The sequence below is a fragment of the Kogia breviceps genome, chromosome 1 (assembly GCF_026419965.1).
Source record: "Kogia breviceps isolate mKogBre1 chromosome 1, mKogBre1 haplotype 1, whole genome shotgun sequence".
In the NCBI taxonomy this organism is placed as follows: domain Eukaryota; kingdom Metazoa; phylum Chordata; class Mammalia; order Artiodactyla; family Physeteridae; genus Kogia; species Kogia breviceps.
In genome coordinates this window covers 187,928,486-187,947,612 of record NC_081310.1, presented here as the reverse complement: position 1 = coordinate 187,947,612, position 19,127 = coordinate 187,928,486, and the positions used below count along the sequence as shown (strand labels likewise).

At 45.4% G+C, this 19,127-nt stretch overlaps 1 protein-coding gene across 7 annotated transcripts in view; it reads right to left on the bottom strand.

Annotated features, from left to right (window-relative positions):
* The window catches only part of UBR4 (ubiquitin protein ligase E3 component n-recognin 4), a 129,353-nt gene that overhangs the window by 73,043 nt on the left and 37,183 nt on the right, over positions 1-19,127 (bottom strand). For all 7 annotated transcript variants that reach the window (XM_067016265.1, XM_067016274.1, XM_067016303.1 and 4 more), the window contains exons 27-49: positions 18,990-19,087; positions 17,596-17,753; positions 16,615-16,824; positions 15,509-15,610; positions 15,092-15,192; positions 14,645-14,843; positions 14,275-14,463; positions 13,790-13,853; positions 12,074-12,265; positions 11,462-11,532; positions 11,224-11,371; positions 10,567-10,794; positions 9,715-9,885; positions 8,105-8,287; positions 7,074-7,232; positions 6,577-6,729; positions 5,892-6,119; positions 5,435-5,592; positions 4,083-4,254; positions 3,635-3,836; positions 2,396-2,559; positions 1,737-1,953; positions 663-879 (exon numbers count right to left, since the gene is read on the bottom strand). In XM_067016265.1, coding sequence (XP_066872366.1) covers positions 663-879; positions 1,737-1,953; positions 2,396-2,559; positions 3,635-3,836; positions 4,083-4,254; positions 5,435-5,592; positions 5,892-6,119; positions 6,577-6,729; positions 7,074-7,232; positions 8,105-8,287; positions 9,715-9,885; positions 10,567-10,794; positions 11,224-11,371; positions 11,462-11,532; positions 12,074-12,265; positions 13,790-13,853; positions 14,275-14,463; positions 14,645-14,843; positions 15,092-15,192; positions 15,509-15,610; positions 16,615-16,824; positions 17,596-17,753; positions 18,990-19,087 — 3,784 coding nt within the window. The remainder of the gene's footprint in view (positions 1-662; positions 880-1,736; positions 1,954-2,395; positions 2,560-3,634; positions 3,837-4,082; positions 4,255-5,434; positions 5,593-5,891; positions 6,120-6,576; positions 6,730-7,073; positions 7,233-8,104; positions 8,288-9,714; positions 9,886-10,566; positions 10,795-11,223; positions 11,372-11,461; positions 11,533-12,073; positions 12,266-13,789; positions 13,854-14,274; positions 14,464-14,644; positions 14,844-15,091; positions 15,193-15,508; positions 15,611-16,614; positions 16,825-17,595; positions 17,754-18,989; positions 19,088-19,127) is intronic.

The following is a 19,127-nucleotide window of genomic DNA, read 5'->3' as shown; positions in this document are numbered from 1 at the left end:
ATAAGGTGGGGGGCGGAAGAAAGAGAGAGAAAAGGGGGTTGGGTGGGGAGGTTGCTGGCGGGAGGCCGTGATTCCAAGCCAGACTATTCCTACGGCTTACAATGTAAGAACTGAACGTCTTACATCCCGCATCTACCACGGCAAACCAGCAGCTCCCTAGCGCAAAGAAGCCAAGCGCAACGCTTAAGAAGGCCACTGGGGGGAGCCTCAGGAGGCTCTGAACTCTGCTACAAGATGCCTGGGACAGCCTCTTGCCAGCAGTGTTATTACCACATGAAGGAGCTGCTGCAGAAGAAGATGAGAAGACGATGAAATCGGAATGAAAGGGAAGATTTTTCCCTATAACTTCAGCAAGACTAGATCCTAATCTATAATAACTGACTTAAGCATCTTCTGGTCAGCAGCCTCCAGCTACTCCAAAGGGTACCTGAGCTTATTGAGAGAAGGGAAGGGACAGAAGGGTCCAGGCAGAGCCTTGGGAGTCAGATGGCTCTGAGCCGCCTCCAGGCCTTGTCGGCACACTAAGGAGACACTGAGTGAAATCCTGAAAATATCACAGGCCGGACTTGGGACACTTAGAGGCTCATTCTCTTGAGACACAGGTTCTGCTGGGAGAGAGAGAACCGGTGAGAACTGAAGGCGGCCCCTGCCAGTGCTGGTACCTCTCCAGGACAGTTCCACTCGTGGTGGTAGGGGCAGCTGAGTCACTGTCTCCAGTGCCATTGCTCTGGCTCAGGTTTGAAGGACAGATGTTGCTGACGGAGGCAGAAGGGAATTCTTCCGGGGGCTCATCAGGCCAGCCAAACTGCTCCTTAGTCTTGCCATAGACTTTCACAGCATCGATCATGGTGACACCTGCTGGATCCACCGAGGCTCCAACTGCAGTAAGCAAGAGCAAGCCTTTAGGAAGCACATTCTCTGAAGGGTTACCACCACCACCACCTCCAAAGCAAAGACCAGACTAGTTTGGACAAAGTAGCAAGCCTCATCGATTTCACAGGCATAGGGGAACTTTATCTCCTGAGACTTCAGTAGCACTTTCATCTTGTATAGATGCTGAATACATGTAGAAACAGTTCTATGGACCAAAAGCCCATGAAGTCTCCTACTCAGAAGAAGAGTCCCCAAACACCAGTGTAGGGATCCTCTGATGCTATCAGGGTACCATATCTCCCAACTCCACCCCCAGGGATCTCTAAACACTCCTTTTGTTCGAACCACAGATCATCATCACGAATGAATACCAACAGCAAGTGTTTCCGGAAGGAAAAGTATCAGACAGGTGGCCAGTAAATGGTAGGGAAAGTTGCCCGCCTTATGAAAGGCTCAGGGATGTGTACTCTTGAGGGTTTAAAGGCATTGCTAAACATCTCTCAGTGACATGTGCCCTGAGGCCTGCATCTCTGCCTTAAGAAAGCCTTGCGATTTCACATGCTAATCTTGCTGCCTAAACACGCAGGCAGCCCCATCAGCAAGGCTACCCAACCCTACAGAAGTGAGCCCTGAAGCAGACTTTTACCCTGTCTTTACCCCTCCCCTTCTCGAGTATATCCCTTTCCTGTCATCTTGTTTCCTTTATATCTCAAACGAAGCTCAAAGTTTCATGATGGCAGAGACCACAGAGCTATCAGTAGAGCAGAGGGTTCCTAGAACACTGGAAAGCCACAGAGAAGTGGCCACCCAGTCAGAATTCATAACGAGAAGGATACAGTCTATGCCAGGGGCTGGGGACTCACTGAAGAGGTTCAGCTTCTTATCGGCCTGCAGGGCTTCTTCTCTGGTGAAGGGGAAGTCAAACCAGCGTGAGCGACTCAGGTTAAGCTGCATGGTTCTGCCAAAGATCTCAATGTATGATGGGGCCCGTTCAATTGCCTGGGTCCCAATCTGGATCCGCATGCCTGTCATCACCATAGTGCTGTTGTTGTTACTGATCTCAATGGTGAAGCCGCCAGGCTGGAGGGAGAAGAGGCACATATCACAAAATTACTGCAAGTTCTTAAGGGCAAACTTTCGATCCTTCCTGTGACAGTGACACAACGTGTGATCCTACAAAAGACCTTTATCCTTTTTAACTCCTCGGCACTGACTTCTTTTCTTCCAAGGATGGGAAAACAGAAGCAGGGAGTAGACGCTTCAGTTTCAGGCTTCTCTCTCCCCAGCATTAACCACCTCCTGCTGCCCTGTGCACAGTAACCCTACTGACAACATGGGAACAGGAACCCTTTGGCACGGAAGTGAGAATATTCACTAATTCTAGGGACCATGAAACTAGAATCAAGGGTTAATGACTGTGAGTCTTGCGTTGTAAGAGTAGATGTGTCCTCAAACCTTCTAAATGTGTCCTCGAGTCCTTCTACCCAGCGACTGAACCCAGCACGGTGCAGTCAGTCCTCACCTTGGTGTTGGCCACATACATGCCAGTGGAATTCAGCCGGTGCTTTATCTGTTGTGCGTTGTAGACCTGCAGGAGATCGTTACCACCAAACTCCACATCTGTCAGCTGCTGGTTGTGCTCAAAGAAGTCAATGGGGAAGGTCACTTGGCTAGATGTGCGAGTCGCTGTGGGGAAGAGCATCAGGTCGCCACGGAGCAACATCAGCGCGCTCCCTACCACTTCTGCGCCCCTAGGTGCACACGTACACTCCCTCATCCTTCTAGGCCAACTCGGGGTCATAAGGTTTGCATCACTATGATGCCTACACGTGGTCAGCTGTCCAACAGTCACCATCCCCAACCACAACACAACCTAGCGGGGCGAAGGAATCTGATGTCAGTATTGGGTACACTTAATAGCAACAAGCTCTCTCAGAGCTGGTTTATTTAAAATAAACAGGGCTTCCCTGGTGGGGCAGTGGTTGAGAATCCGCCTGCCGATGCAGGGGACACGGGTTCGTGCCCCGGTCCGGGAAGATCCCACATGCCGCGGAGCGGCTGGGCCCGTGAGCCATGGCCGCTGAGCCTGTGCGTCCGGAGCCTGTGCTCCGCAACGGGAGACACCACAACAGTGAGAGGCCCGCGTACCACAAAAAAATAAATAAATAAATAAATAAATAAGATAAAAAAAGAAACTATTTCTTTATAGGAGGAAGAGCCGCATGATTATCTCAAACATTATCTCAAGACTCTAGAACAAATTCCAGACAGTGGGGTGAATCCTGTAAAGATCTTTGCTCAGCCCAAGTCACTCACTCCTAAACTCAAGCTTTCACTCCCTGAAGAGTCCTCCTCCAGCACTCAGGAGCAAAGACTTCCAGCTCAGACCCCTATGACGGCTTCTACACCAGTCGGCGAGAATGAACCAGCCAAAGGATCTACTCCTCAATCAGTTCCATCCTACACACCACATCAGGGAAGCCATTTTTCTTAAACCCAGAGAAAACCATCTCAAACCAGGTCCAAGAGAGAATTCTTTCCTGGGCATCTAGGAACTGCTGCCTAAAGTGGACAGCCAACAGGTGCTTGCCGTGCACAGAACGTGAGTGGCCTCAGGAACCTTGACTCTGCTTCTGAGAAACTAGCTAGCACAATCGCTACCTTTATGAGCCGCACAAGCAGGACAGTCCCTGTCTCTTCTATCTACAACGGTCTACTCTAAGTCCCCGCCCCCTACCAGTCTTCTGAGGAGGGGCCTTACTGATGGTAGCTGTTTTGCGCTTTCGAACAGGCTTCATTATGCTGATGACACTGCTGGGCTGTAGGGAGGGCTGAAGCCAGTAGGAGGTGCTCTCCACGTTGGCCATGTAGATGCGCAGGCTGCCATCCTCACACAGCAAGATCATCGTTGTCCGCTGCTGCTCACTGCAGGCTGTGTGCCTGATGGCGACCATGTCCTGGATCTAGGAGGGGGGGACAGAGGAGTGGTAGTTCCCGCACCTACAGCACAGAAGCTACAGAAAGAGGCAGAGAAGCAATTGGATTCATGGTCAACTGAGGGGGTGCTGAGGCTGCCAAAGAAAAGGTGTCTAGGAGAAAATTCTTCTATAGGCCTCCATTGAAAGAGCTGGCAAAGTGACATAACACACAAATAGAAAAATAGAGCAGGTTCACAGTCTATTCAAGTGATGGGAGAACGGGGCACTGACCTTTGCTTTGGCAGGAAGAGTCTTAATCTCCTGGATAAGCAAAGTGTCTGGTTTCACCATAACCACCAGGGGCACTCCTGTAGTTTGCTGGACACAACACACCAAGCCAGGGTGGTTCATCACCTCAGACCACTGGCAAAGGGCAGGAGACGTCTTACTGCCACCATTGGAACTACAGATGACAAAAGTGGCCACAGTTAGGGTGTCCATCACCATCTAACAGTTCTTTTCTTGACCTAAAGGCCATCCTCACAAACCACTGGACTCTCAGAGCAATATACTCACCCAAGGACTCAAATTACCCACGAGTCTCAGTCTTATTCCGAGCCACATAAATACTCTCATACACCCCAATGTGCATCCCCAGCAGGAGTCCTGGTTTAGGATCTCAGTCAGCTGCTGGGTTCCACTGTCTGGTGGAACAGGTGGCCCTATGTGTGTAAGGCTGTCAACTGCATAGGGCCACGGAGCTGCCAAAGGCTGATGACCTGTTGTCCTTTTAAGAATTTCCAAGCACATCAAGCTACGTATGAATGGTATCCATTTTATTTCATCTCAAACTGGGTAATTCACAAAATACAGGCCAGAGAGAAAGTGCTTTTCAGTGGCAAATAAGAAAGAGGGGGGGGGCTTCCCTGGTGGCGCAGTGGTTGAGAGTCCGCCTGCCAATGCAGGGGACACAGGTTCGTGCCCTGGTCCGGGAGGATCCCACATGCCGCGGAGCGGCTGGGCCCGTGAGCCCTGGCCGCTGAGCCTGCGCATCCGGAGCCTGTGCTCCGCAACGGGAGAGGCCACAACAGTGAGAGGCCCGCGTACCGGAAAAAAAAAAAAAAAAAAAAAAAAAAAAAAAAAAAAAAAAAAAAAAAAAAAGAAAGAGGGGAAGAGACCCTAAAACTTTGCTGCCTCCTCCTTAAATAAAACACTCACTACCTCACACACCCCTGTCACCTAGAACTCTGATGGCAGCCTCCACCTCCCCAAGCTTCAAGCTCACCCCATCTGCTGACACCATGTTCTATTTACTGATCAACCCCCCAGGAGGGAAACTTAAAGAGCATCTTAGCAGCACGAGTGTCTCGGAGAAACTTACATTCTCTTCTCAAAACTCAGTAATCAAATTAAAATCACACTGGCTACCCTGACCCTATGAGTGACAGCGGCTCCCCAAACTACCTGTTACAGCTTGGGTTCTCCACGGTGGGAGACAAACCATGCAGGCCGCCCAACCTACCAACACTGGACACCGCTTGATTTAAAGACACCAAGCAGGGAAGGGCGAGCCCTTGAGAGGGGCAGAGCTCTCCTGCTGAACATGGCGCTGTGGAAGTTCACCTGTCAGTGCTCATCCCCACCTTTTGATGTTGATAGAGAAGAGCTGCAACACCTCCAGCGTCGTCCTACTGATGGTGGCTGCAAACGACCTGCCCTGACAGTAGCTGAAGAACAGCATCTGCAACACGTGCGAGTAGTAGACAGACACACCGCCACCTGCCACCTGGCTGTTACTGTCCTGTCACAACAGAGACACAACATCCGCATTAACTTCTCATGCTGCCTGGGGCACCAGCTTCTGCTCTGGCTGGTTGTTCATTTTACACCATGATTATGGGGTCTCATTCTTAAAGTATAAGATCCCCGCAGGAAACCTTAAAAATACCAAAAGAATAAAGGAACTTCAAGTTTAGTCTTAAAGGACTAAAGTTTTTGCTATTAGATTAAAAGTTAGAAGAAAAAAGAGAAACAAACAACAGAAGCCTTGCTAGGCTAATTAAACCTGGCATAGAAGGGAACAGTGCCGTGTGCTCTAACCTTCAGGTCCTCGTGGTTTATTTCCAGCACATTGGTGACATAGAAGGGTCCCTGCTGGGCACTGCTGGCCTCTTCCATGAGCTGGGTATAGATGTACCCAGCCGAAGACATTATAACAATGATGTTCTTTCCCTCTTCGTTGAAGAGGAAGGTAACATCTCTTATCTTTGAGCTGGGCAGGAGAAAGTAGAAGGTTGGACTCAAGGCATCAACGGACAGGTCATAAATCTGCAGAATGGAAGGAAGAAAGATCAAATAAGGGAGATCCATTTCAGTCCCATGCCCAAACTATCCCGGTGAACCCACAGAGCTGCGATCAGTGAGGAAGGAGCACTCATTCTCCACTCAGCAAGCACCGGTGAGTGCTAGGCAATGAGCACAAGATGATAAAGTATCTTTTCACTGCCTCTTAGGAATGAGCAGAGGAGAGACACACATCAACCAATTCTATACCAAGTACAGTAATTAACAGCTGTGAACTGGACACAGGGGGTGTTGAACCAGAATCAATTTTCTGCTACCTGCACACAGTTCCTGCTCAACAACATAACAAAAGGCAACAAAATGTTAGGATTTTTCATTTTTAATTTCTAAGACATGCTAACACATATAATGGAGATCAGGCATTCTGGATTTAAAAGCAAAAGCATTCTAGGACGAGATTATCAAAGGGCTATAACTATACCTTGACAAAATCTGCAGTGACGATCGCTAGCTCAGTCTGTGAACCAGGTAACCACACGGCTTTGATGATGAAGTTCCCTGTTGCCAACTGGGGGTGCAAAACCAAATGATCCGACACAGAGCCTGAGCTACTGAAGGTCAGCACATGGCAGTCCTGGACATGGTTGAAGGAACAGAACGGTTAAAAACTGATTTGCAAAGTAGCCTAATTAATTTCAGAGTTCTAACGCTGCCTTTTCTTCCCTAATATTCCCTGCCTCCAGACAGTACTCAGACTGTCTAGTAACATGCTCAAGTGTCAAGAACACATAAAGATTATTTCCAATACAAAAGAAATCTGGAAGATCTGGAAGAAGTTCAGAGATTTCTTTTGTGTTCCCAATGACTTTTAAGTTCTGATCTCAACAATGAGTAAGAGAAAGTGGTGCTGAAAACAGGGGAGAGAAGGTGACTGGGATCCACAGCTTAACAGGACCAGACCTGGATCAGGATTGTTACCTTCAGCCCACAAACGGCAAGGTAGTCCTCCTTGCACGGATTCCCCGTGAGGCTCAGCACAGTAAAGGGGACTGGCGCAGAAGCCAGGCGGGTCAGAGTCAGCTTCCTTTTGCTGGAATCTGCTTGCTTCAGGAGAGCTGAGAGCTGCAGGACAGTGATCTGTGAAGAAATAATTACCAATTTATTCTTAACCCACATCCTCTCAGAGAACACAGAGCAATAAAAACGTTCCTTCACTAGAGCTACTGATTTGGAGGCTTTTTTTGTGGGCAAGTCTCTTAGGAAACTCCAAGACCAATATCAGTCATACATCCCCCGGTTAAAAGAATGGAATGCCTTTCATTTCCTCCTTCTAGAGATGACAAAAGAAACCAACTTCTCTTCGTATAATCAGTTCATAAAATATTTATAAACAATTCCCATATACTACTGTCCCTTCTCATTTTCTCTGAGAATGTTTCTGAAAGGATTTTAGAGCTATTTTAATCTCTAGTTTGTTTTTCACTTAAGGTGTGATTAAAACAACTTTACGGATGATGAAGAAGTCAGGATATATAGAAAAGTGTGAGTCAGGATACTCTCCTCCAACCTCTCCTGCTTCTATAAAACACGATAAACTTCCCTGTGCCCTTCGAGGGCTGGGAGGGCAGGAAAGAACTAAATAAGGATCACTGAGCCTTCCTATGAAGACTCTTCTCTCCCCAGTTGTGTCCTCAGAGTGGCCAAAATGGGAAAGACTGGGAGCCACGGTGTCCTAGGAAACGACCAGTCGTCACCTTCGCCTAGGGGTTCCCACAATAGAGTGGGAATTAACTATTTAGACTCTCTGTTCTAGTCACACTGGTCCTAAGTCGAATAAAGTAACTCAGGGTTCAAGTAGAAAAGTTTGTCGAGCTCTGTCACTGAAGCTTGGCTGGAACCCAACAGACTTTTTTCCTGAGGGCCAATCTGAGTGTAGTCATCTATTTGTTTTGCTCAGCACCTAAAACAAACATGACCTCAAATGAAAGGGAAGGAATTGGAGGACCCACCTTGCCTTTCTCATGGCTTACGGCCAAATGCTGGCGGCGCCCATGAGGGGAGGAGAGCACACACATAGCCACCCTCCTGAGCACATGGGCGCTGATTAGCTGTCGAATAGTCTGGCCCTGGTCTCCGCTGTAATTCATCCGAACATTCTCAAAGGCACCTTCCTGGGAACCTAATGTGGGGACCTGGCAAAGAGGGAAACAGAGAGAGAAGGCGGTAATAAGGCAAAAAAGATCAAGTGGATTCATACACATGCTATGCATGTGACTGAGACACTGCACAATTTAGTTATTCAAAAGCAACGGGACGGGGCTTCCCTGGTGGAGCAGTGGTTAAGAATCCGCCTGCCATGCAGGGGACACGGGTTTGAGCCCTGGTCCGGGAAGAGCCCACATGCCTCGGAGCAACCAAGCCCATGCGCCACAACTACTGAGCCTGCACTCTAGAGCCCACGAGCCACAACTACTGAAGCCCATGAGCCTAGAGCCCGAGCTCCACAACAAGAGAAGCCACGAGAATGAGAAGCCCGCGCACCGCAACGAAGAGCAGTCCCCATTCACTGCAACTAGAGAAAGCCCAAGCACAGCAACGATGACCCGATGCAGCCAAAAATTAATTAATTAATTAAAGCAATGGATTCCAATCTCTAATCCATAGACAGTTAGGTAAATTCATCAAAATTATTGTCAGTCCAATAAGAACAATGCAGAGAATGATGTATTAGTTTAGCATTAAGCTAAATTAATACAAAATATTCACTTTTAAAAAAATGTTAAAACGCCTTTTTTTTTTTTGGCTGCGCCACGAGGCTTGCGGGATCTTAGTTCCCTGCCCAGGGATTGAACCCAAGCCACAGCAGTGAAAGCGCCAAGTCCTAACCACTGGGCCACCAGGGAATGCCCAACTGTGACTGATTTTTAATAAAATACCAGAATATATGTGTGTGTATTACCAAGTGATTATGTTTCCCTTAAAAGCAGTCACCTTGTGAGATCTATTTGTGTACCTCACTCATTTTCACACTTCCCTTCCAGAAATGCTGACACTTTACCTTCTACTACTTTACACAGCTGCTAAGACTCCAGGCAGACCACGCCAGGGCTCCTACAGTCAGTGTTAAGCAGCAGGTGTAAAGTGGATAATGACTTACAACTTACAACCCAAGTCATAGGAAGAATTACAGGAAGACTCTACCTAAAGGTAATCTTTGGCTATAAGCCAAAGAGGACAAGCATTATTTTTGTAAACAAGGTGAAACTTAGGGGAGACGATTCAATAAGGTCTTCTATTTTACATACAGAAAAAATTTCTAACTATTATAATTTCCCCCAAATGTCGTTCCTCACATCCAGGGGTTCACATATTTATGTGAACTAAAAAGGAGACTTACTCACTGGGTTTGTCCGAATGACCTCTGGATTCCCTTCTCTGGAAGACACACCTCACATGCTGATTTTCACATTGGATGTCACGGTATCTTAAATTCTAAGTTCTGAATGGCCAGGGGTTGACTGTGCTAAGGATATTCCTCAGAGTAGCTGGCACACTTGGGCATCTCAGTCAACGTGCTGGTCCTCACATGCACCTAACCCCCAGCCCCTGCCACACTCACCATCAGCTGGTCTGTCATCTCAACCACCTTGTCCACTGTGTGCAGCTCCCGGAGGGCCTGCTGAGCCCGGCTGCTGCTCCCCACAGCTGAAGCCTGCTGAAAGTTGGTCTGAATGGCATCCATGAGGAAACTGAGCATGTCTAACACGAGAGGAGCGAAGGAGAAATTGGCCTGAGAAAAATCCAAATACACAAGTGAAAAAAAAAAAAAAAAAAGAGACAGAAAAATAATGGGTCATACTCATCAGCACAATCTTGCTAGTAACTACCTACAGAATCCAGAACCCACTTTCCTCACTTCAGCAGTTTGATATTCTAGCCCTCATCTCACTCTCTCTAATAACACTGGATTTGATTCCAGTCAATACGCTATTGTGCTACTAATCCAGAGCAATCTTCCTAAACCAGGGATCCCACGTCGATATCCTACTGCTTGAATGCACCCACCATGTATAATTAGTTAACTTCTCCCCAATGCATCCAGAATGCCTCTAGTTATGTACCATCCTTAGGAAAACTGAGAAAATAATCGCTCAAATCATTTTCTGTGTTCTGTGCTTCAGATGAGGAAGCCTGACCAAGAAAGTGTGCTCTAGAGTGCTACACAACTAAAATTTACCCTCCCACAAACTTCCCAAACACTCCTCAGTCATAAATTCTTCCTTATGAAGTAGTGACTGACAACACACACTATTCATATTCCACTGTGGAAAACAGTAAATTTAGAGAGAGGAGGAAACAACCCCATGCCCACTAGTGGAGTCATAAGGAGAGCCTGGTGCACTGATCGCTCGTGGACCAGCTGGTCAGGCGCCGTGCTCTGGCCCCCGTGCTGGACGCCACCGGAGCCCACCTGGTTCTGCAGCTCCTCCCGGCAGCCCTCCACCGTGCGGCACAGGCTGCTCTTCTTGGGCTTCTCTTCATCAGCAACCTTTCCGTCGCTGATGGTGACTTTGGCCTTGTCAGCCGGGGAGGTGCTGGTGTGGCGCACGAGACTCTCTGAAACTCTGGGTTCACTCTGAAATGCTGACTCCTTCATGGTGGAGCTCATGCCGCTGCTGGGAGTTCGCTTCACTAGAGCCTACGGACAGAAAACGTCAGAGGCCCCATGTCTTGCCACAAACATAGATGAAATACTGCCTAAGATGTTGAAGGAAAATCTGACCCAAAGGAGACAGTGGCTAACCATTTAAAGATTATCCAAAAGCCTGAATTCTGATCTTCACTGTATTCACCTAATGTCTGATACTTTAACCACTCAGAGCAATAGGTCTTGAAATTGTGGAGGGGGTCTTTGAAAAAAGCTGCAAGATCTCTAAGGACTTTGCAAGTTCTAACATTCTAAATGAAGTGCGTAGGCCATGAGTATATAGCTAATCAATGACAACCAGAACTTAGTCCTAGACCCAGGCCACCATGAAGGTGACATGGGAATTTCCCAGTTTGGCTTAAGCATTTGTATCACCAACAAGTCACCCTTTATAGCCGAGAGAATGTTCCAATCTCTCACCAGACAGCTGCCATCTTCCTTGGCTCCACAGTCACAGAAGAAGGATCCATACTTGGCATAGGAAATCTCATGATCCTTGTGGCACACCTTGGCACATACTGTGCACACACCCACCCCATCAACCATTTTGCAGGTGTGACAGTGGTACCTACGAAGAATGAGAACCAGCCAATGAGCCCAGAAGTCCCAACAATCAAGGCCCAGCAAACCCTCACCTGAAACGAAAAACTACTCTTACCAATGCTGGTTCATGAATTCTTTCTGAGTGATGGTAAAAGTGCACAATTTATTGCAAAGAGAATCTTCATCCTTCAAAGATAATAAATAGTTTTAATCAGAAATACATCCTTCTACACAGGGACCCATAAAAACACACCCTAAGGAGAGTAAAACACTGACTCATAAATGACCAGTAGAAACCTACTACAATTGGAGATAGCTTGCAGGTTATAAATATGCTGCAATTTCAGGTGAGACCTTAAGGTTTTGTGGCTAAGAAAAAAATAAATCTTATGCTTTCTCTACAAGGGAGCTCACACCATCCTCATGAAGAATTCATCTTTGAAACTCCATTTTGGATGCAAAAACCAAGGGACTGTAGGACAAGTGCCTCTAGATGGAGGAAGGCATGTGCTTATTAAACGGTCCTTCCCCTAGGAGATTAGAGCCCTACAGCATGCTCTGCAGGCCTGGAAAATCAGTCTGGCATTAGTCATGTAAGCTGTGAGAAAGCAACAAGGACTGGGAAGGGTTCTGAAGCTCACAGGGGCTAGAAGGGAGGGCCAAAGGATTGTTAGTGTGAGCTCTGCAAGTGCCCATCAGCCATGACCGTGGTGGTTACTTTACTTACTGAATCCTCAGCCTGGGAGTCTTCCTCTTCCACTGCCAGCTCCTCCACCCAGTCTGAGTCCACTTCAATGGCCCGCTCTTCCCCATCCACTGAGAGGTGACTTGGGCCTTGACCGTTACTCTGGCTCAGGGCATTGGTGACATCAGCCAAGTAAGACATAATATGGCAGGTGCACTCCAGGACTATCACATGCTGTAAGAGAAGACCACCACATCATGGACACTTCAGTTCTCCATATTCGATTATTATGTAAACTGTGTTTTCTCAAGCTTTTTCCAATAACACTCAACATCAAAGGAATAATGTAAAAGCAGAAGAAAAACAACATGTTTTAATTATCTATTTCCTCAGCTCTTAGCACTACGACTACATGTAGTTGGTCAATAAACTGTACTGAATCAGTGTGATTCATTCTTTCTTAAGCACAAAGACAACTCTTTAAAAAATTTTATTACATGAAGTACAATGGAAATCAAGAAAAAAAAAGTTAAAATGGAGACAAAAATCATTCAAGAAAAAACCAGATTGATACAAAGAACAGACTGGTGGTGCCAGAGGCAGGGGGTAGGAGGGTGGGTGAAATGGGTGATGGGGGTCAAAGGGTACAAACTTCCAGTTATAAAATAAATAAGTCATGGGGATGTAAAGTCAAACATAGTGACTAGAGTTAATAAATACTATTATATCCATAACTGAAAGTTATGAAGAAAGTAGGTCTTGAAAGTCCTCATTGCAAGAAAAAACAAATTCTGTTAACTACGTATGGTGATGGATATTAACTAGACTTACTCTGATCATTCTGCAATAAAAACAAATATCAAATCATTATGGTGTACATCTGAGACTAATATAATATTCTATGTCAATGACACCTCAAGAAAAAAGAAAAAAGGCTATATTAAAAGTATGAATAAGCTCTCATTGGCTTTTTTCCAGCTGTTACCATTTTTTTTAACCATTAGTGAAAGATATTTAAATTACTGGGTTTTAAATTAATGCAGGAGGGGAGGAATAGCTTCAGAGATCAAGGGAAAATTTTTCTAGCAAATCACTGCAGATAGTTCGTGCTTGCCTAAAAAAACCCAAAAGTCTGGCATCAAAGCCTCAGATTTCTAAGTTCCTTCACTCTGCACTCCAACAGTTCCGTGTGGAACGGATAAAGATCAGCAAGAAAGCAGGGAGAGATGAATGGTGCTGTGGTGGGTCAGAGGCCAGTTATCTGCTCTTAGCCACCACGTCAGGTTCATGGGTTGGGTGGGGGGAGAAAATGCCTGAATGCAAGATTTCTGCCAGTTTCCACCGTTTTTCTCAGCACAGTGACCTGAACCTTCAGGTAAAACAATTCTAGCATCTGGACTGGAGCTGAGGAGGTAGACTGTAACTCCGTATAACACTCAGAGCACACAGTTCCAATGCAGGAGCAGGGGACAATTTTCCAGAGCATGCCAATACCTAAAAAGAGAGGAATTCCCTGTTCCAAGAAGGACTCTGTTGGATGTCTGTTTACCAGAATATTTCCTTCCTATCACTTCTTGCCACCAAGAAGAGGCCTAAGGGCATGCAGTTAGCAATTACACACTTCTAGGTCTTTGAGATTATAGGCCTTATCCTCTGTAGGCTAGCCGGGGACAGAAACCAACAGGAAGGAGACTTCCACCTGGTCACGAAGATAAGAATCACCACTCCCTGACTGCTGTCACTCCTCACTTGTCTTACCTTTCCATGCATTACATTAGCATTCAGTTTTTCAACCACATTCTTCTGTGACAGGTATTTCTTGCTGTCCCAAAGAAAAAAAAAAGGGGGGGGGGACACAAAATCATGTAAGGAATCAAAGAAAGGAAGCATCTTCACATATCTTGCATCAATTTGTAGACACTGTGAACCAAAGGCATTCTTAAAAAATTATGTGGGTAATCAGAAGTTGGGGGTTGTGTTCCTATCAGTGGCAGGTGGTACACTTTCCCCAAGACTTCTCCCAGGAATAATGAACAGAAAACCCTACTAATAAAATAATGAAGATTAAATCTAAACTGAACAGTTACTGGCTACTCCCTCAATCCCCAATAAAAAGGTAGAGATTCAAATTTCTTTTATACTCACTCTGAGCTACAGAAGATAGCCTGTAATTAATTATCCCCCTTTTCTCTAAGAGCAATGTTGTAACATACAGATGCGTTCCTCCAATTTCACCCTCTTACCATCTACTCAGCCAGTCCACAGCAGCATTATGAAGCTGAAGATGGCCAGCACCTTGACCTGCACTGGCCAGGGTAGCCATCACAACCATGAGTTCAGGGAAACCAGTCCCATCACCGTTGGCCAGCATCTCTGTTGCCATGGGGATCAGGGTGCCCAACAGCACAGCACACACACCTTCCCCGACTTGGCTGATAGAGAAGAAATAGCAAGTTGGTAAGTAAGCAACAGGAATTTGTACACTTCTAAATTTATAAGAGTAATTAAGGACTTAAAATGCTCATGACTGATTCCTGAAAGAAAGACAGCTGCAGTGATCTCACCTTATTTCTGGGGCCGTTAGAACATGTGAAATACATGCAGATGCCCTACCTGTTTTCCCGAACGATGTACGTGGTCAACAACTGTAGCAGCTGCCTGTTCTCCTGGATCACATCCAGCTGATCGGAATCTTTGGGGGGTGATGCAGTCATGCGGGTGAGCCAGGCCTGGAGACGCACGGGCTCCACGCAAGCCAGCTGTGCCAGGGAACCACAGAGATGCAGAAGGCTCGGGTTAGGGCTCTTCTCAGCTGGAGACAGACCGAGAGGCGAAGGTCAGTGAAGGGGGGCAGGGGAAAGGAAGGAAGGTGCAGACTGTGAGCCAGAAAAGGGGGAAAGCCTCCAAGGAAGTTTTCGACTTCTTTCCAAACTATCTCTGAGGGATTCTCTCCACATGTTAGCATTTTCATGCCATAGTTATACTTGGGCAGAAGATAGGCACAGTCATTAGCTGGACATCAAAGTTCCCTTAAGAAGATTACTAAAAGCTGTCACTCACTCAGCTGGAAGAGTTTGGTGAAGAATTTCAAAACTCGGTTACAGAATTTAGCAGAGAGGTTCTCATTGGCTGTTGCCATCATGATCTGCACAAGTTCTCCACTGAAAGGCAGGAGGGTAAAAATGGAAGAATCACATTAAGCTTCACATAAAAGGCATCCTTCCTATTTCTTCACAATCTCATCCCCTCTAGGGGAACTGGTCATTTGTGAGTCAACAATACTAGGTGTTCATGAAATCAACCCCCTCCACCAATAACCTCAAGGAGTCAGCAGTTAACTGAAGTCCTCCCAGAGGTACAAACACCTTAACAGACTTTTGTATTCCCTGAGAAAGAACACCCAAGTCAACATAGACAGGTCCCTACTTCTAGGAGATATTCAAAAATGTTCACTGAGGAGAACAAAACACAGTTCACCTGTCAGAGAAAAATTCCTCCATAGCTTTACGAGCCTGGCTGCTTTCCAGTTGCTTTTCCAAATATTGGAGACATTCCTCTAAGATGGATTCATCCAGTCCACTGAAAATCCAAAAGAAAAATTAACTACCAGAAACAAGGGCTGTTCCAATGTCCTCCTAATCCTGACCTTTAAAAATCCAAAGTCCGTTTACGGCTACACCTTTTGAGGACAATATTCAATTTTGTTTTGTCAAAGCTTAGCATAAACCCTAGCATACAGTAGGTGCTCAATAAATTTTTGAGGAGTTAAACTGAAATAAAATTTTAAAATTCCTAAAATCTGAGGTAACTGATGTAGTCGATGGCTAAGAGTTCCAAGAATGACTGCTGTTATTTCAAACTGTTAGAAAGAGGAAGGAAGGGAGGGAAAGACGGAAGGGGGGGACGAAAGAAAAGTGGAGAGGGAGAGAAAAAGAAAAGGCAGCCCCTTTTCATCCAGATGAAAACCTGGATTCCTCAACAACAAAAAGGCAGGAAATACCAATACCTGGAACCCTTTATTTGTACAGTTCTCAGTGGGATAAAACTGTAACTTATTCAACTCTTCTGTAAGACTCTCCTACATCAACATGGCCTACACTATCAAGGTCAAACAATGCTATGAGACCACCTAATTCCACAGAACACCTATCTCAGAAGCATGGTTACAAAAATATTAGAAATCTTATCATGCTCCTTTGTACACTTCATCACATCTAGCACAGCATGTTTACTCCTAAGAATCACAAAAGAAGATTCCAAGTAACCTTTCCTGTGTGTCCACAAGAACACAAAATGCACACAAGTATAGAACTTTCTGTTAAAAAGCACAATCCTGGACTTCCCTAGCGGTCCAGTGGTTAAGATTCCATGCTTCCAACGCAGGGGGCATGGGTTCGATCCCTGGCTGGGGAACTAAGATCCCACATGCTGCATGGTGCAGTCAAAAAAAAAAAAAAAAAAAAAAAAAAAAAAGCACAATCCTAATCTATTAATTAACAACATAAAGAAGCTAGTGTTGGTACATTTCACTGATGGTAGCAGGAGGTCACAGGAACTGGAGGCTTCTCCCCAATCAGGCTCACCTATTGGGATCTGCATGATTAGCCAGAATGTTGTAACAGCCAGTGATTAGTTTCTCATAAATGCGAGCCAAGAACTCATCAGACTCTGCAGGGCCCAGGATGCGCTCTAGAGAGTTGCTACTGATCTCAGCGACACTCTCAGTGCTCGACTCCAGAAGAAGGGGAAGCAGGGTCCGAATTACCTGTGGCGGGTTCATCTCATCGGACCAACTTCAGCAAAGAAAACAGAACCAAATTAGTGAATATACTCCTCTCAAAGGCTGCGAGGGGAGGAGAGGGCAATCTACTCATATACTGAGAAGGGCTTTCTTCCTTTCATAGCTGTTTTTTACATAGGTATAATCATGCAACTTCATGGTCTCCTTTCTCATTATTATATCAGAAGCTAAAATCATTGCCATATAAAAAGGCCACTTATTAAGATGTTAAATTAATACTATAAGATGTATTTTATAATATTTAGAAAAGAAAATTAACTGAAACCTAAACTAATAACCCTCCCAGACAACCTTTCTAGAAGAATTCCCAGGAATCTGGATCACTTTTAAGGCAATGAGATGACTTTACCCGTGACCTATGTACAGGAAAACAAAATAGTCCCTCCACTGGCCTGCCCTTAGTCTCCACGATGGCAGCATCTAACTTCCGCAACGAATCTGGAGAAGCATGACTTCAAATACATCATTGTCACCTTGAAACTTAAACCCAGAGTACCTCCAAATCACAATACGGTTTAAAACCAGCATGCGTTTTCTGAAACATACTACACAGAAGGAGGGGGGAGGTACTCAGCTGCCCTTCCCATCTAAGCCAAAAATCATTCTAGGTAAACGTTCATACTCTAAGGCAACAGGCTCTCTCTGCTATAGAAGCAGGCAAAAGAAGTATTATTATGCGGTTATTAAAACTCCCATTGTCTTCCCTTAGCTGTGACAGAATACAGGGGTAGAGAGCACTTAGGGCTACGTAAAAGGTACTCACACTATAAGATCTCCGGTCAACCTGACCAGTGAGAGGAGGGTGTGCTTCAGAGAAGCAGCCAGGGGCAGACTCTGGCCACAAAGAGTCCCCAGGTGAGCGGCCTGCACAGCACTGATGTAACTCTCAGAAGGGATGGTGTCATTGGCAAAGGCATTGCGCTGAAAGGAGGCAAAGCAGACATCAACGGATAGACCGTCTATCTCCCAGGACCAAATTCTTAGGTGAGAAAAAAGAAACCATGATGACATAACCTAAGAAGACCCCACTGAGATTTACAGACAATGACTCTATTCAGTATACACTCTTATTCATCCTGGGAAGGAAAGCGGGGTGGAGTAAAGGAAACAGTTAACAAATTTTAGTTAGCACAAAGTTGAGTTCAAATTTAAAAGTTAAAGTTAAGCTAAAATTTAGTTAGTATATAGTTAAGATACCCAATACCACTTTTCAAATAATTAGATTATATTTAACATTAAAACTATGTTTGTTTGCCTCTAGTAACTAAGAAAGATCTGGATTTTACAATGCATCTGGGTCCACATTACAAATATCTTGATTATCCTTGCACTGTAGCTCTGAGTGATGTAAACAGAGGTCACGATTACAAAGCAGGGATAACTAGATTATAACACTTGGTTTCTCCAAAGAACTGTATAACGCAATAATCTGTTAATAGAGGTAATCTGAGTAGAGCACACACAGAAAGATCAAGGAAACTAACAGAGGACTCAACAGCCTTCCAAAAGCCTAGAGAACTTAAAAGCTACCCCATAAAATTATGTATGACAAAAGGAGCAGGTTCTTGACATATAACCTAAAAAGGAAAGGAAACGGTTAACATTTACTGAGAATTCATGTGAGAGATAATGTGCTAGGCACTTTACATTTAATATCCTTAATCTTTACATCCAGTATTCAGCAGATGAAGAAACTGAGGCTCCTAGTAGTTGACCCTTACGTACCACAGGGGTTAGGGGTGCTGACTGTCTGTGCAGTCAAAAATCCACGTACAACTTTACAGTCAGCCCCCCGCATGTGCAGTTCCACATCCACAGATTCAACCAACCACAGACCATTTAGTACTGCAGTCCAGATTTAGTGAAAAAAATCGTGTGTAAGTGGACCCATGCTGTTCAACCCTGTATTGTTCAAGGGTCCACTGTAATAAAGCAGTTATTCTATAACCCAGTAACAGACTTCTTATTCTTAGCAAAATGATCATATGAGTACCATTTGAGTAATTCAAGGCCTTGATTATTGATTCAGCCATAGCAACTACTACTGCAGCATATTAAGATCTCTTGGTAGCTAGTTTAAGCCTAAAGAGTAAGAAGAGAACACAGAAACAGAACAGTGCTCCTAATCTCTACTCCTGGGAACAGACAGACACTCACCCAGGATCCAATGTTTGGAAACTCATTGGTGTTGATGTTGTTCCAGGATTCACACACAGCCTGCACCGAAGATGGTAAATTCTGAACCAGTGTTGGACCTGGAGGAGACAGAAAGGAAAAGGAATCATCGTTAAGAGA